This window comes from Sinocyclocheilus anshuiensis, unplaced genomic scaffold (genome assembly GCF_001515605.1).
Source record: "Sinocyclocheilus anshuiensis isolate Anshui unplaced genomic scaffold, SAMN03320099.WGS_v1.1 scaffold78, whole genome shotgun sequence".
Classification (NCBI taxonomy): Eukaryota; Metazoa; Chordata; class Actinopteri; order Cypriniformes; family Cyprinidae; genus Sinocyclocheilus; species Sinocyclocheilus anshuiensis.
In genome coordinates, this window is record NW_015544250.1 from 2265989 (window position 1) to 2283532 (window position 17544).

General features: G+C 37.6%; 1 protein-coding gene across 3 annotated transcripts in view; it reads left to right on the top strand.

Moving 5' to 3' along the window:
• The first annotated feature begins 875 nt into the window (after positions 1 to 875).
• LOC107697918 (arf-GAP with GTPase, ANK repeat and PH domain-containing protein 1-like) overlaps positions 876 to 17544 on the top strand; it is a 22525-nt gene continuing 5856 nt past the window's right edge. The window contains exons 1-11 of one of the 3 annotated variants that reach the window (XM_016498786.1): positions 876 to 1230; positions 10463 to 10521; positions 10903 to 10990; positions 11102 to 11187; positions 13368 to 13509; positions 13600 to 13734; positions 13825 to 13940; positions 14908 to 15051; positions 15514 to 15594; positions 15779 to 15883; positions 16787 to 16970. In XM_016498786.1, the coding sequence (XP_016354272.1) occupies positions 1068 to 1230; positions 10463 to 10521; positions 10903 to 10990; positions 11102 to 11187; positions 13368 to 13509; positions 13600 to 13734; positions 13825 to 13940; positions 14908 to 15051; positions 15514 to 15594; positions 15779 to 15883; positions 16787 to 16970 (1303 nt within the window). In that variant the 5' untranslated portion in view covers positions 876 to 1067. Of the gene's footprint in view, positions 1231 to 5467; positions 7349 to 10462; positions 10522 to 10902; positions 10991 to 11101; positions 11188 to 13367; positions 13510 to 13599; positions 13735 to 13824; positions 13941 to 14907; positions 15052 to 15513; positions 15595 to 15778; positions 15884 to 16786; positions 16971 to 17544 lie in introns of those variants that run through there. The other 2 variants (XM_016498784.1, XM_016498785.1) reach the window with 2 other exon arrangements.

Consider the following 17544-nt stretch of genomic DNA (forward strand, 5'->3'; position numbering starts at 1 on the left):
GTCCATGCGAGAAATTCCCATAAATGCCACATATTACTTATACATTAATATTTTATGGAATTGTATAGGGTAGACTGGGGCTAATTGTCACACTTTTCAGTCAGTTGAATGTCAGTTTATGTATATTAAAATATTTGTTACAAAAAGCTCAATTTTGACACTAAATGGGATAAGCTGTCACAATGGGAGCCTGTTATATAAAAAATAAAAAATGAAAAAATCTAAACATTATTTAAGCCAATAACATATTATAAATAATAAATGACATGAAAGTCTGTTTTTTAAATAATAATAATACAACTTGTAACACAGATATTAATCTGACAAACTGTCTGAATTTACATTTAAAAAAAATACCCTTGTCTGATAAACAGCATGTGACAATTAGCCCCGATTTACCTTATTAGTATAATAATAATAAGTTGTAATAATAGGAACCTGCTATTATAGCCTATTATAGGAAATATAAAAAAAGGAAAAAACTATTATTTAGGATAAAAACAGATATCATAATTAATAAATTATAATTAAATGATACATTAAAAACTATTGATTGATTATTATATAATTAAAAATATATATATAACATTAAAACAGCCAACTTTGACATAACCTTTGTGAAAAATACTCTTGTCTGACAAACCTATTTTGTCAGTTGACAATTCCCTTATTGGTATCATAATATATATATACTGTATATATATATATATATATATATATAGCCATATCAGTACTGAGTTTTTACCATTACTGCTCTAAATCTGAAAATAAATGTGAGTCTGTCTTTTTGAAACCTGATTTGCAGTTTGAAACCAAAGTCCTTTTTTTTTTTTTTTTTTAAGCAGCCTATGAGATGGTGACAGTTTATAAAATCAGGAAGTAAATTCAGAGAGAAAGAAAGAGAGGAAATTCATGCAAGCAAATCTACTTCTGCTCTGAGCTGCATACCTAGAGTCTAAACAGCTTTCTGCTTCTGTACGTGACATTGACATGAAAGAACGGGCAGGAAATGCTGATGGGTTACTGGAGAAACTCCATGCCGTTTGAGCAGTCACTTTGGTCTAAATATGAACAGCACAAATAAAGTTACACACTCGACTGCAATTAGAGCTGAGGTGAAAAGACATGAGAGCTTGCAAAACACCGTAAACAAATTTCTCAAACAGCTGGAGAGGGTTGAGGACCGGCAGCTCAGGACAGGACTAAAGGTTTTCCTCCACAGCATTCAAGGTGAGCCTGAGTTTCTTTGAAAGATCTCGTAAATATCATGAGATTGTTTATTTTGTCCACTAGAACACTTGCTGATAGATTCCCATATGGTTTTGCAAGTTGAGATGTTTATTTAAGGGTCTTTAGGGGTCTGTACTTACCAAGACTGACTTGCACATAAACAGCACACTGTTTGAATTGAACTCTATGTTGGAGCCAGATTCTGATAGTATTTCATATCTAGATCACCCTCAGAAGAAAACAAGTTTACTAGTCGATTGTCAGCTCTTTGTGTAAGTTAAAATGCCTTTCACTGCATTTTCACATGGTTTAACTGCTATTGATTGTTCAGTTTTCTGCAGTATTATGTTTGTTATCTTGTGCTTTCTTGTAATAATGTCATATTGTAAAATGTCCCAAATGTATATTTTAGGGAAGGCAGACAGATAAAAAAGAACATAAATGTTTTAACTCATGTTAAATTGAATTATACATCCAGTAGACGTCTCCAAATGCACACGCTCCTCCATTAGACTGTGATGATGAACTGTTACTACAGTCCGGATGTAGAATCAGAATCATGGATGTTAATTTAAAGAGGCCCAGGTTGAAACATTAGCACCATCTTAGAGACATCGTAATGGTGGCAAGCTTTTGAACACGAAGTGCTGGTCCATTTCCTGTCTGACGCTCTCTTGCTGACCACGAAAGCCACATCCTCTCCATCTCAGGCACCACCTGTCTATAGTGCTGCTCTTACTCTCTGTATCTGACCCAATTATTTTTAGTTTACCATAAGATTACAAATTAAATTTGCTGTTGGGTTTTAAATAATCTGGCATCCAATCGAGCAAGACATAAAAGTTCAATTATTTTACGATGCAACGTCATCGTAACATTATAAATCATGTTAGGAGTGAGCATTGCCATGTGTGCATATTTTCAGGTCAAGACATATGGTGTCATTGACTAATGCATCTTTAATATAATGTTTGTTGATACTCCTTATAATTTACTTCCTCCACGCACTTCCTCTTGCGAGTGTTTTATGCATTCGTCACTCTAGATTGTAGCTCAATATGAAGACGTTATGAGCATAATCTCACACCTTATTTATCTGTTAGCCAGAACCAAAATTAAAATAAGATATTTATATTATGATATTGTTTCTATCATATAGTCCCTAGGTTAACCCGTTTTATAATTTTCCATTTGTTCTCTTGTATTAACCAGCATCACTAATGATGTCCGTAAACAAAGTTGCAGAACAGATTAGATGAAATAGTAAAAAACAAGTGGATGCTCTTTGAACATGATTTATGTAGCCCACATAGTCATATGATGATTCAAATTATGCTTGATGGGAATAAAATAAAAGTGAAGGAAACTATAAAGGGGAAGTCATTGCTGTTGGCTTCTGAGCATAGGGATTTGAGAATAGGACTGACACATTTAAATGTTGCTTACGTCAGGGAGCCAAGCGAGTGGGAGACAGGCAGCGTGACAGCGATTTAGGGAAGAGAGAGAAAGGGAAAACATATTTCTGAGTGCGAGATCTCCAAGACAGAGATGTCGACCGTGAAATTTTAGCACAGAGAATGTTTAGCAGGACAATAACATACAATCAAATTAAACAAACTATAGTGTTTTGAATTTTCTGATAAAAACGTGAGTGGCGTTTGCCTGTGGCTGCCAGGATGTTGCTATGTGGTTAATAAGGTATTCTGAGAGGTTTCTAGCGTGTTGCTATGCGGTTGCTAAGGTCTTGTGGTTGGTTGCTAGGGTAATTTCTTTCATAATTTACTCATGCCATTCCAAACCTGCGTGCAGTTTGTTTTTCTGTGGAATACAAAATCAGATATTTTGAAAAACATTTCAGTGGTTTTTGGGGAGAATTTTGGGTGAACTGTCCCTTTAAGTGTTTTGTTGAAATCCCTTAACTATGAGCAATCGTAATAGTGACTAATCCACTAATAAATAGAGAAGCAAATCAATTAAAAAAAAAATTGAAATGAGAGACTTTAGACACAAATAACTGCATGCCCTCTTCCTAAATGTTCTGTTGAATAGTGTTAAATTACATCTGTTTTCATGATTGATAGCAATCAATAGCATATATGATTGATTTGTAAACTCAATACGACTGCCAATTGAAAGGCAACTCCTACCTCTACAAGATTATATCATAGAAATATATATATATATATGTGTGTGTGTGTGTGTGTGTGTGATGTAATTGACCCATGAACATTACCTACTTTGTCATCAAACTATTTCAAAACAGTAACAGGGGGTGCTTCAGTCATAACAAACATTAACACGGCTGTCATAACACGTTTTTATCAAAATGTGGACCTTTTGGATTCTGTTACTTTCTATTAAAGTGTAAAATGTGTTAAATGTGTGTGTGTGTTCTGGTATATATGGTTTATGAGGACACAAATGTGTATAATGACATGGGTACCATGGGTACAACATGGTTAATGAGGACTCTTCCTGTGTCCCCATAAACCAAAAGGCTTAAAAAACATACTAAATGGTGTTTACCTCATTTACCCCTTTTACACTTTTAATAGAAAATACAAGTGTAAAATATGTTAACTGTGTGTGTGTGATTGTGTGTGTATATATATATATATATATATATAAAAATGTTTCCCCAGACATCCAACTAATCTTGCATGGGACAGCTTTTTTTTTTTTTTAACTCTCATCCCTGTCACTGCTGTCACTTTCAAAAGGTACACCTTTGTACCTTATTTATCCCTAAAGGGTGCATATTAGTACCTAAGGTGTACATATTAGTATCTAAATCAGGGGTCTCCAAACTTGGTCCTGGAGGGCCGATGTCCTGCAGAGTTTAGCTCCAGTTTTCCTCAACAAACCTACCTGGAAGTTTCTAGTATGCCTAGTAAGACCTAACTGGTTCAGGTGTGTTTAATTAGGGTTGGAGCTAAACTCTGCAGGACACCGGCCCTCCAGGGCTGAGTTTGGAGACCCCTGATCTAATAAACATGGTTAATGAGGACTCTTCCTGTGTCCCCATAAACCAAAAGGCTTAAAAAACATACTAAATGGTGTTTTATGGAATTCAAAAATTGCCAGTTTTCTGTGAGGGGTAGGTTTAGGTGTAGGGTTGGTGCAGAGCGATAGAAAATACAGTTTCTACATTATGAAAACCATTAACCTATGGAGAGTCCCCGTAAACCACATATGCAAGAATGTGTGTGTGTGTGTGTGTGTGTGTGTGTGTCCATTATTTATTTAATTATAATAGCCTTAACTGACTCGAATTCAATTAACTCTGTACACTGCCAAGAACTTGGTCCTGGAGGGCCGATGTCCTGCAGAGTTTAGCTCCAGTTTTCCTCAACAAACCTACCTGGAAGTTTCTAGTATGCCTAGTAAGACCTAACTGGTTCAGGTGTGTTTAATTAGGGTTGGAGCTAAACTCTGCAGGACACCGGCCCTCCAGGGCTGAGTTTGGAGACCCCTGATCTAAATGGTACATATTAGTACCTTGTGAAAGGGTTCCGCAACAGAGACAGCTATTGTATCTTTTTTTTCTGAGAGTGTATTGAATCAATTTGAGTGTAGTATTTACTCAGTGTAGTATTTAATCAAGCCCACTTGACAAACAGATCAGTCAATAAATTTGTCAATAATATTGCATGCCCTCACACAGTCTTACTCATTCATACACACCTTGGCAAGGACAGTCAGTGCACAGCGCAGGGGGTTAGATATGGAGATAGCGAATGGGAGCCAGAGACTAGATGGAATCAGTGCATGAAGGAGGAGGAGTTTAGCCTTGGAATACCTTGGTAACAAGCAAGCTCAGTGTCTAGGAGAGAAAAGGTGGGGGGACACGGCGGCTCCTGAATCACTGTACTGACTGTGACTGTGATATGTGGCACGTTGCCGCCTGATACGGCACTGGCTCGAGTGCAAAATTAGTTTGATTGATGTGTCAGTCTTGATTAGCTTTGCACGTAACCACTCAAATTGTGTTTTTCTTGAGCGGTTGATCCTCTTTCCCTGTCAGAACCTTGCAAGCTTTACAGTCTGTCTTTATTCCTCAACACATCACTGAATCTTGCTTTTTAAGCAGGAGAGAGTGTGCAAGCAAGAGAAGAGAGGGAGAAGGCGAGCGAGGGAGGGAGGGAGGGAGAGCGAGAGGAGGGGGGAGCAGGCTGTAGAAAGCAGGGGCTGGGAGCTGTCTGGCTGGTGACAAGGGCAGAGAGAGAGAGCGAGAGAGAGAAGCAGGAGATGGAGAGAGCAGGGTATTCCTGCACGGTGCCGTTCTGCGTGGGTTTGAAGAAGACCTTCAACTGGAGAGATCTGAGGGACCCTTGTTCATGATGCGTGGCTCGTCTAAACCTTTAGCGTGAGATGCAGCTTCCTCTCTAGAATGAAGAATGATTGTCTTGCGTGTCTGTTTTATTGACATCCCCGACTGCTTGACGCACTGATCACCGGAGGCGTGATGAATAGACTCTGTATGGGGACACTGGGATCTCTCTCTATGGACTTACCGTAAACATTTCCACCGATCCAAGTGGCATTTAGACTGACTCCTCAGTTTGACTCTTCAGTCTGTCAGCATCTCCTCCACTCGCCGTGGAGCAGGTTGGTGAAACGATGTGCCTTGATCTGAGGTTACCAGTTCTGCATGTCTCCCAGATGTAATTTTACTCTTTGTCATCCTTGAAGGAATTTTCGATCTCGTTTCCATCTCGTTCGTTGTAATTTTTGCCTTCAAATCTGCCTCTTGTTGAATGTAGTCAATGGAATTGGGAGCATGCTTTTCATGCAGGTGTGGAGAGGTGGGCACATGTCTGCATGCTTAAAATAGGCGTGAGAGGACCAGAGAACAGTGTTATGAAGAGAATGAAGTCTGCGAAGAAACATGAAGGTGTGAAAGAGCACAAAGGACATTAGCTAAATTCTTTCCCACTCTAAGGAATGAGGTCACGGTTCACTTCTTTTTGACATACTTGCCTGAATTGTCTCTTTCTGTGAATTCTTTGATTTCTTTCCGCTGTAGAAGCCACTGAACATTATTTGACTCTTTGAATTTATTTTCTGTCCTTGATCTGTTGAGAAATTCTGGACCACATGAACCGAACCGGGACCTCACAGTCAAAAACCACCTACCTTATCTCCCTCACCTTGGTGAAGGTAGAAACCACTGAGGAAAATGAGTTGGAGAAGTCTAGGCTGGCTGTGGGGGGAGCAGTGTACGATTCCGATGGAGCGAAACATCTCAAGCACACTGGATTCAATAATGAGGGCCAGGAACGCCAGAAAATGGGTGAGGCTGTTGAGCTGGAAGCTGGAGAATCTGTCAAATTCTCAGTGGAACAGGAAATACTCCAAAGCCCAAGGGAGGACAAGGCACTTTTTGCAGATGGTGTTCATCCCGGAGATAGACAAAAATCAATGATCTCACCCACCACAGAGAATGGAAGAGCCAGAGAATCCACTGGAATGCCCCAAACCACTTTTTCCCGGGATGTAGCTAGGCATCTTGGTGACATCCCAGTCCGTGCAACCCAGCGGCCTGTGTCGCTCCTTAAAGCTCATGGAGGTGGCCGTGAATTTAAAGAGTCCAGAGAGAGCATCCATGCCTCCTCCAAGAGCCTTGACCGTAAGGACAGTCGGACCAGGATCCAGTCCCCAACCAGCCCAACTCCTGGATCTTTTCGGGCATCGTGGGCTGTAAGCGAGGTAAAACCTTGCGATGAACACCTCAAAGGGGGTGTTGGGATGAAGAAACCCACTGAAGGGGACATCATAGCCATGCGAACCCAAAGCCCTCGAGCAGAGAGATTAAAGTCAGGATCTACATCTCTTCCGACCCCTGTCGCCTTGATTACCAAGCCTCAACGCAAAGGAAAGAGTCGCACCCTGGACAACAGTGACCTGAACTGTCTATCCGAAGACCTCCTGAAGTGCAAAGGTGGTCAAATGGTAGCAGACTTTAGAACAGCTCAGTCCCAGGGGGCTTCAGCACGTGACCGCAAAATGCTAAGATTTATTAGTGGCATTTTTACCAAGAGCACTCCAGTTGCAACCAGTGCAACCATTGTGACCCCAGTCTATAGCACCATTCGGAGGGAATCCAGTGAAGAGGAAGGTAGGAGAACATGACTTACTCATCCTTTCACAACTGAAACTCTCAGATAAATAGAAGCAGGATTGTTTCCGAAAATGGGAGGGGGTCACGCCAGGTAGTTTGCACAGTTTGTAAATGAGGGCTTCCTTGTGTATGAACATCTGCAATCCATTCACAAGTTTTCTAAATGCTACATTTACATTGAAGGGATTGTTCACCCAAAAATGTGTCATTCTAAACCTGAATCACTTTTTTTCTTCTGTGAAACACAAAAGGAAAAAAGTGTCTTTATCCATGCAGTGAACGTCAGTGGGGTCTAAAACAATATTGGACTCCACTTATTTTTATTGTCTGAAAATAAAAAATACTTTTTAAAAACATCTTTTGTATTCCACAGAAGAAAGAAAGTCATACAGGTTTGGAATGACATAAGGACTGATGACAGAGTTTTTATTATTTATTTAATTGATTTATTGTCTTGTTGTTTTAGTTGGCATTAATTTTAAAAATTGACATGTGGAAGTCTGTACACACATTTGGGGAATTCTGCTTTTATTAATTCTAATGCCTAGGGGTGTAGATTTAAGACGCTGAAAGCATCCTAGCCTTTTCTTTATAACCACCCCCTACTGTTTCTGTTTCTGCACTGGAAAAATTGGAATGGTAAACAAATTTGATAATACCCATGCCACAGGCAGCATAATTTTGCCCAACATCCTAATCCCATTTTTGATGTTCCGCCCACTTCCTGTATTCTGATCTCATTCTTTCATGGAAGCTTCAGTCCTTTCATCACCAGCCTCTTAATTTCAAACCATATCCAGCCATGAATTTTAGCACTCTAAACTGGAGGTGAAGCATTGGTTTTTGTAGTGGAGAAATAACTCAAATACGCAGACAGTGTCTGTATCCACAGGCATTTCAAATCCACCCAAGCAAAGTAAGTCGGTTTTCCTTCTAATGATCTGTTGTAATGTTGCAGAGATGCCTTCAACTAATTTATATGCAGAGCTTGTTGAACAAAGGATTCTTTTCAAACAACGTCTATGTTTCTCAACAATATAGATTTGATAATTAGGTTCCTTATTTGGTAGGATATAATTGGTAATTGTACAAGTGAAATTCAATACAGGGGTGTGTGATCTATATGCTATGAGCAAAAGGTCTGATGTGTCTGTACACACAACGCATGCGCACACAAAATATTTACGTATGTGTTCTCCGAGTGAACAGAAGCAGTGGCTGGAGGTGGGGTTGTCATGGCAACAGGGAGGGCTGAGAGAGTTGCCTGTTGTGTGGCTGGGTTATGCCAGGGAGCGAGCCATAGATGAAATGAATGGGAGTGAGGGTATGCGAGGAGGGGTCCTTTTGACAACGAGAGAGACCAGCTTTAGAATTTAACACATAGAGCGTCCGTTTAGATGGAGGGGGTGGCGTGTTGTATATGGCACATAAGGATCGCACTGTCTAACCACACTGGCTCGACTCCTGATGTGCCCTGCCATACAATGACCTCATAGAATTGCGCTGAATTCGGAGGGGGTTAAACCTCTTCCGTTGTGTCATGGGTGGCGCGTGAGAGAGGAAACTGCAAACAGCACTAGTGCCAACTCAGATGGTATGCCGATCTAAGCTGCGAACTCATGCATCTGTGCGTCGTGAGCTGCTTTAATCAGTCCACGCCGGTCACAAGGGTACTGTATCGCACCGAAGCACCCCCCTTAACAAAAGCATCTCATCCGCTGCTTGCTGCACCCACAGGGTGACACAGCTGTGCAGGCACACAAAAAAACGATGTGACGTGCTCGTCTATCACTGTGTGCCGGATCTGAACCTCTGGTGAAAAATAGTGAGCGCGTGCTAAGACTTCCTATATAAAGCGGAGAGGGGTGTGGGAGCTCCATGCTCACTGCTGCACTGATACACCTGCAGTCCTTCACGCCCTGTGAATTATCAGAGATTTATAACACACTGTAAAAAAAATTCCGTAAAATTTACGGTAAAAAACCAGCAGCTGTGGTTGCCGGAATTTTACCGTAAAAAATACTCCAGATGAACCGTCATCTGAGGCTACAGTGCAATCAAACTGCACTTCGATGCAGCATAGAAATGTGTAACAGAAGGGATGGGCAATGCCTGATCTGTGTTTAAATGGACACAGATTGCTGTAAGAAAGCATCCTTAGGCCTGAACTGAATTTGATAGTCACGAAAAATAACGTGGCTTGACCTGAAGGGAAGTGATAATGTCATTAATTCTGCTGCTCAGTGAGTGTTGTGATCACTGTATAGTCATAAAATCATGTCTCTTCCTGTAAGTGAGTCATCTGAAGTTTCACATCACTGACAACAAGGGGATTTAAGGCCGTAGATCAATATGAGAGATCTTTTTTGGAAAACAGAAATACAGTAGCTGACCTACCGAGACTAGAATATTCATAAATCAGCACATATCCCATTCCATTTTCTGTTATATGATTCATTCATCTATTTTTCTGTTGCAGTTTTATTTATATTATACTTGGTAAGCACCAATACAGACTAGAATATTACAAAATATAGAACCCCAGTTTGATCTAAATTAGACAATGCACTTAGAAGATATGAGACTCTTCCTGATTTCCATTTTTGTCATTCATTTAATCCCATGCCATGGCAACACCATTTGAGATATCAAAAATCTGTTTGTCATTCAGCATCTTCAATGTCTTGGTGTTTTACGTTGACCAAATTTGGTGATCAGATGAGTTTTAAAATTTCTGAGATAAAAAACAAATCCACATTCAATCCAAAATAGCTTACTTCCTGTTGGGCGGAGCTAATGACTATGATATAGAAAGTTGTCCGGCTTCATGAGAACAATATATTTCCGAGTTTGGTGACTGTACATAAAACTAATCCCACCACTTTAGTCAAAAGGGGTCACCTTGAATATACAACCTTTTGTATAATATACAATACTTTTTACTTTGGAAAACACCCAAAAACACCCTAGCAATTGCATAAAACACATAGTGACACATTAAAAGCCACTCAAACGCCCTACAGTATCATAGCATGAGGGTGAGGTGTTTTGCACACATATTTTCTTCATTGATTTGAAGTTATGACTTAATGTTGACTTTTAATTTTTCAGCTTCATGTGCCAATAGCCAGGAATGGACCCTAACTCGTGCTATTCCAGAACTGCGATTGGTGAGAAAACTTAAACACATTTTTTGTAAATTCCTGAAGCATATAAACAACAATTTCAAATCATTTTAGTCATACATCTATGAAAACAATATTTCAGTTGGTTTAGTGTGCTAAAAAGATTTATTTTTAACTTTTGTCATACTGTTGAGTAAGGATACATCTTTGCCTGTAGGAAAGAAAAATCACAAATGAGATCTCTTTAAAATCCAAAATGTTTCTTCTAAACACCAACAAAATTAAAAGAGGACAAATGGAGACTTTTGCTTAAATCCTGCTTAAGTTTCTCATGAGAAAAGGCCCTAGTAGTCTCAAATGTGTCCTCAGGAGTTTCAGATGAGATCTGTTTTTTGGAGTAAAATATGATCCTTCTGCCGCATACAGGGGGTTCTGGGTAGCCTTCGCAGTGGAAAATCTGCTTTAGTAAACAGATTCATCACAGGAAGTTATCTTCCACTTGAGTCGCATGAGGGTGAGAACTTTGTTCTTTCTCATCTCTTCTATGAAGACTGTCATTTTAACCGTTTAGGGGTATTATTGTTATCTTATCTTTCGCTTTTGTCCTCTTTTTCTTCTCTGGAAGGGGGAAGATATAAAAAAGAGGTGTTGGTGGAGGGACAGAGTCATTTATTGCTGATCCGAGAGGAATCTGGCCCACCAAGTGCACAGGTGTGTTTATTTCTGCTAAGTACACTTGAGACAGAAACATACTGTATGTAAGACAGAAATATTTGGCCAAAGTGTGCATCTTCCTCTTTTTTATACTAACATTAGTGTGGCGGTAACAAACTGCCAGCAAGTTGTCTGGGCCATTAAACCAGATGTGTTTAACTAGAAACTGATTTACAATTACGTTACAATTGCAAAAATCCCTCGTGGAAAGATTAAGAATGCTGCATTCTTATGTTGTGTTATGAATTGCTTCTTTAAATTTAGCTTGTGTAGCAAAAAAAAGAGAAACTTTTTTTATGTATGCTAGCATTCAAACGTTTGGAGTCAATAACTTTTTAAAAATATTTTTGAAAGAAGTCAGCTTCACCAAGGCTGCATTTAGTTGATCAAAAATATAGTAAAAACAGTAATATTGTGGAATACTACTATTACATTTTAAAATAACAGTTTTTTTATTTGAATACATTTTCAAATGTAATTTATTCCTGTGATGCAAAGCTGAATTTTCAACATCATTACTCCAGTCTTCAGTGTCACATGATCCTTCAGAAAATATTCTAATATGCTGATTTGCTATTTATTTATTATAAATGTTGAAAACAGTTGTGCTGCTTAATATTTTTGTGGAAAATGTGATTTTTTCAGGATTCTTTAAAGGGGTCATGAACTGCCTTTTTATTATTTTTGTACTGTTCTCTGAGGACCACTTATAATGTTATCAAGATTTTTACATCAAAATACATAATAATTTAGAAGTAATATGCTATTTTCTGTCCTGTTTTGACCCCCCTCATCGGAATGCTCAGTTTGAATAGGTGTGGTGGATTGTAGACTCAGAAGTAAAAGCCCACTGCTATGATTGGCTAACAGTTGATGTTTGACAGCCTACATCCTTCACAGATGGACGCTGCTGTGATTTATGTTAAAAACGCATAAATACTCGGTACATATCAAACGATCTGTAATAACAGACAAAGCAATAGTGACCACGTAATAAAAACAGTTACTCTCACTTGTATGGTGCTGTTGGATTACTGTTGGATCCAATAGGCTATATTCGGCACAGCATCGTCTTTTAGTTTCTTTGCTTTGTTTAGAAACAAATCCGCAGTAAAATGAAGTGAACAAAGGACCAAGTTCTTATTGATGAAATCTGGATCTTCATTAAATATAAAATTAATCCACTCTTTCCTAATGTTAAGATCAGAAAGAAGGAAGGGCAATGCAAAGACTGTTTTTCCACAACTTGGCACTGTACAGCATCTTGTTTTCTTCGGAGTATCTTTTTCATTTGGTTTCTGCGTTCTGCGTTATTTGCACTACATGACATATGCAAATCGGTGGGCGGGGCTAAACAGGCAGTGATGTAGAAGCAGGCGTTGATCTTCTTCTGTGGAGGCGAGGTTTAGCCACACTATTACGTCATAAAGTGACACATTCCACAACCTGTCATTTTGGCAGATTGGCTTCAATATAAGCTGTTTTTAGACTAAGTTTTTTTAAGTGTTTTTATAGTACAATGACCTCATATATGTCAAAAGATCAAGGGAATTTTGATTTCTCAGTTCATGACCTCTTTAATGAATAGAAAGAAAAGCAGTTATTTGAAATTGATAACTTTTGTAACATTTTAAAAGTCTTTACAGTCACGTTTGAACAATTTAATGCATTCTCCTGAAATAATTCCAGATAAATCAAACTTTTCTGACCCCAAACTTTTGAACAGTAATGTATTCTGCTTTAAAGGAATAGTTCACCCAAAAATGATTATTTGTTGAAAATTTACTCACCCTCAAACCACCCAAGATGTAGATGATTTTGTTTCTTCATCAGAGAATATTTGGAGAAATGTAGCATTACATCACTTGTTCACCAGTGGATCCTCTGCAGTGAATGGGTGCCGTCAGAATGAGAGTCCAAACAGCTGCTAAAAACATCACAATAATCCACAAGCAATCCACACGACTCCAGTCCATCAATTAACATCTTGTGACACAAAATGCTGCGTGTTTCCATATGAATATGAGTCCATAATCCATAATAACTGCTAAATTTCTCCAAATCTGTTCCAAATCTGAGGGTGAATAATTTTTAGCAAATTTTCACTTTTGGGTGAACTATTTCTTTAAATGCTTCAGTTTTTTCCCTGTTTTTCATTTCTAAATTTGTGACTGTAGATCTGCAACTGGCTTGATGGCGTCATCCTAGTTTTTAGTCTGGAAAATGAAGCAAGTTTCCAGGATGTGTACAAGAACTACAGTGAGCTAAGTGCCCATCGTAACATAGCAGAAATCCCCATTATAGCAGTTGGAACACAAGGTAAGAGCTATACTTGTCTTGGCTTCAGGGATGTTTTATTGAGCAATACGCTGTTGTGTACAAACCCGATGTCCGTTTTTCTTCCTGCAGATAAGATTAGTAGCACTAACGCCCGTGTGATTGAGGACAAGAGAGTCCAGCAGCTGTGTATAGATGTGCGTCGCTGCACTTATTTTGAGACCTGTGCCACATATGGACTTAATGTGGACAGAGTATTTAATGAAAGTGAGTTTCATCTCAAAATAGGGGCTAAAAAGGCATGTTACTTTCAGACCAAATGCAAGTGTTGATTGGACAAACTTGTTTCCTACTTAGTGACTCACAAGATTGTCGCTGCCAAGAAGCAAGCCGCCCTTCTGGCCTCCTGTAAATCTCTCCCAAACTCCCCGAGTCACTCAGGGGCCTCGACTCCAGTGTCAGGGCCCGGACAGGTATCTCAGGGCTCATGAGTCTGTCTGATGCTTGGGCGAATCTCATTAAAGCTGACAAGAAATGTCTAGGCCATTTTTAAATTCGGGGGGGTGGTGTATCTCTTTTGTGAGATACATTTGTAAGTATTTATTATTTCTTGTACTTGTACTTAAAAATTCTCTCTTTTTTTTTTTTTGCATAACAGTATTGTATATGTCATGAGAACAATGAAAAACACTTAAAAAGATTTTTCTTTATACAAAATATAATTTCCCTGTGTAATTATTTTTGTTTTGTTTTGTTTTGTTTTGTTTTATTTCGTTTCGTTTCGTTTCATTTTGTTTAGTTTCGTTTCGTTTCGCTTCATTTCGTTTTGTTTCATTTCGCTTCATTTCGTTTTGTTTTGAAATATGACCCAGACATTTCTTTGTGAGATTGGCCCGTTTATCATTATAATTATTATCATTACAAGTATTTGAATGAATTAAGTACTGTCATGGTGTTGTTCTTTCAATGTTGAGTATTGTTGGGGTGTAAAAATTTGCTTTGACAAAATATTCTGAAATGATTCATTTAATATTCTTTGCCGAATTATATGCTTTGCAGAAAATCAGAAATTTGGTCACATTTTGGTTGAATTTTATTTGTTATTTGATGATAATTTTACTCATTTTGAACATAAATAATTATAATAATTTAATAATTATTATTAAACAAACTTTCTTGGACAAGAAATTACATGGTTATATTTTACTATAGATTAAGTCTAAATGATTAAATTCCATATTTCATATATCCATTAAATTCATGTTCCATGTGAAATTTTCATTTTCAGATCAATACATTGCACATTTTTACACCCCTGTTATTGAGTATTTGACTGTTTTGAGTGATTGTGAAATGTTTTTGTCTCTATCAATCTGTCTGCACCATTCACCACTCCAACCTCTGTCTCATTCTTCTCACCATCCCATCATCCTGACTTAGGCCAGTAATGGGGGTCAGAGTAGTGATTACCCCTCCTCTTTGCCTTCTACCCCTGTGATAAATCACAAAGACATACGGGGTGGGGCAAGTGGAGATGGGGGCTCGCAAAGAAATCTGCCCCGACGACGGACATCTTTATTTGCGGTTAGTTCTTTGAGCTCAATACAAAGAGTTTCAAATCTTGCCAGTTAGATTATGTGCAACACCAGTGAAACTGTGTGTGGAACGTTTGATACTATATCATTCATAATTTAAAATAAAATTGGATTTATATCTGAATTATATATCAGAGGTGATTTGTGTAAATTTTTGATGTTAAAATCATTTATTCTATCCTAATTTAACCAATGGCAGACTGGGAAACCTGTTTGGAAACAGTCATTGTGTGGCCAAGTTCTTGTTGGTGCAGAAATTACACACTTCACCTTCAAATGCTGTTATACAATAAAACAGAAGCATGACTGTATCTTTAGTAATAGTTTCTGTTTGTGAACTCTCGTTGTCACTCTAACACTCACCTCATCTCATGAGTCACATCTGTTTCCTTTCTTCATGTGTTTCAGCTTCCTCTCATCTGTACTTTATTTAACGTGTCTGTTATTTTAGAACCGTCGTGGAAGTGACTCTGAAAAAAGAGCTTCTGATAGCAGAAGTGACATGAGCAGTCGATCAGTTCCTATCAAACAGGTACGTAAAGATATGACGTGAGACTTCTGTGAAATGCAGTGGCCCCGGAAAGTATTTGGACACATAGAAGATATTTTAAAATGTCTGAATCTCATTGCATTCTAATAAAAAAGAAGAAATAATTAATAAGTAATAATGAAATAATGAATTAAATAAATATATTTTTTCCTTTTTTCTTTGTTAGGGGACTTTGTGGAAACGCAGTGAACGTTCTTTAAACAAGGAGTGGAAGAAGAAGTATGTGACGCTGTCAAACAATGGCATGCTTATATATCATTCAAATATAAATGTGAGTAACGCACTTTTGCAGCACGCACTGTTTTCAACAGAGCATCAAAAATTTTCTTGTACCCTTTCGTTTTTAGAATCACATTTTGTGTTTTGCTGAAGTTTACCATGTGCTTTTTTGTTCCAAAATAAATGCTCAGTATTTTTAGCTTTATTTGTTGCATGTAGTGTAAATTTAATACCTTTTATATATGTCTATATAGTTTTTATGAGTTTTTATCCTATACGGTCTATAGTTTTTATTTGTTTTAGTTAATTTAGTACATAACATCAAGTAGTTCAACTAATTTGGCAACTAGCTCAACTAAGTCTGAGTTTTTTATATTTTATTTAAGTAAAAAAAAATTGAAAGTAACATTTTTTTTATGGCTGTAGTTTTAGTTTCGGTTTTAGATACTCAATATAATCATATTAAACAATTAATATAGTACTGCGTATTCTAATTTAATTTAAAATATTATGTTGAGTATTTGATAATATAATATATTAAGACAAACAATTATTATGTATTTTTAATATAATAATTTATTATATATTATTATATTATTGCATTCTATTGTATAATTCTATAATATAACAATTCCATAATATATTATATTATATATAATATAATTTTATAGAATTCTAATGTTATAATTATATTTTGGGTGTGGATTTATCATTTGGTTGTAAATCCAGTGCAAAAAAATATTTTCAAATATTACCCTGTTTGCTGGACTTTTTTTATTATTATTGAAAAATCAATAGTACTTCAATGAAATTGCATTATGGCATTTCTAAAACCCCAAAGCTGTTTTGTTGTGTTATTTTTGACTGTAGAAGATAACCAGCGTATTTGAGATTCTAGATTGTGTAAGTATAGCTCATAATATAGTATGTTATAGTTGTATTTTTGTGATTGCAGGAGTTTCTGCAGAATGCTCAAGGTAAAGAGATGGACTTATTGCGAGTAACAGTGAAGGTGCCAGGAAAGCGTCTTCATCGTGCTGTTACTCCTGCTGGACCGTCCCCTTGCCCTACTCTCGTTCCTGTGCCTGGTGTAAATGGACTTAGTAAAGACAAGCAGTCATCTGAAGGTGGCACTACATGTAAATGAAAACACTTTTTTTACGTTAAAGGGTTAGTTCACCCAAAAATGAAAATTGGCTTGTGTTTTACTCACCCTCGAAGCATCCTAGGTGTATATGACTTTCTTCTTTCAGACGAATCCAGTCGGAGTTATATTAAAAATTGTCCTGGCTATTCCAAGCTCTATCATTGCAGTCAGCGGGTGTTGCAGTTGAATAGTCCAGTGTTTCCCAACCTTTTTTCAGTTGCGGCACCCTTTGGAAATTTTAACAAACTTGTGGCACCCTACAAAATTAATAAAATAACGACAGGCCTTCGAATTAAATAAATTGCTTTTTAGTTTTTGAGGTAGATCTCAGTAGGGTTAAGATATTTAACTTTTTTTTTTTTTTTTCCAATTATCCAAATAATGTTTAGTCCTAGAAAGCTATTATTATCAGAAACTTACAAAAACGCATGGATTCGCTACAGAAGGCCTTTATTCATCCCCCAGAGCCATGTGAGGCACGTTTATTATGAATGCGCGAACTTTATTTGACGACTTGTGGACTGTTCAACTGCAACACCCGCTGACTGCAATATAGAGCTTGGAAA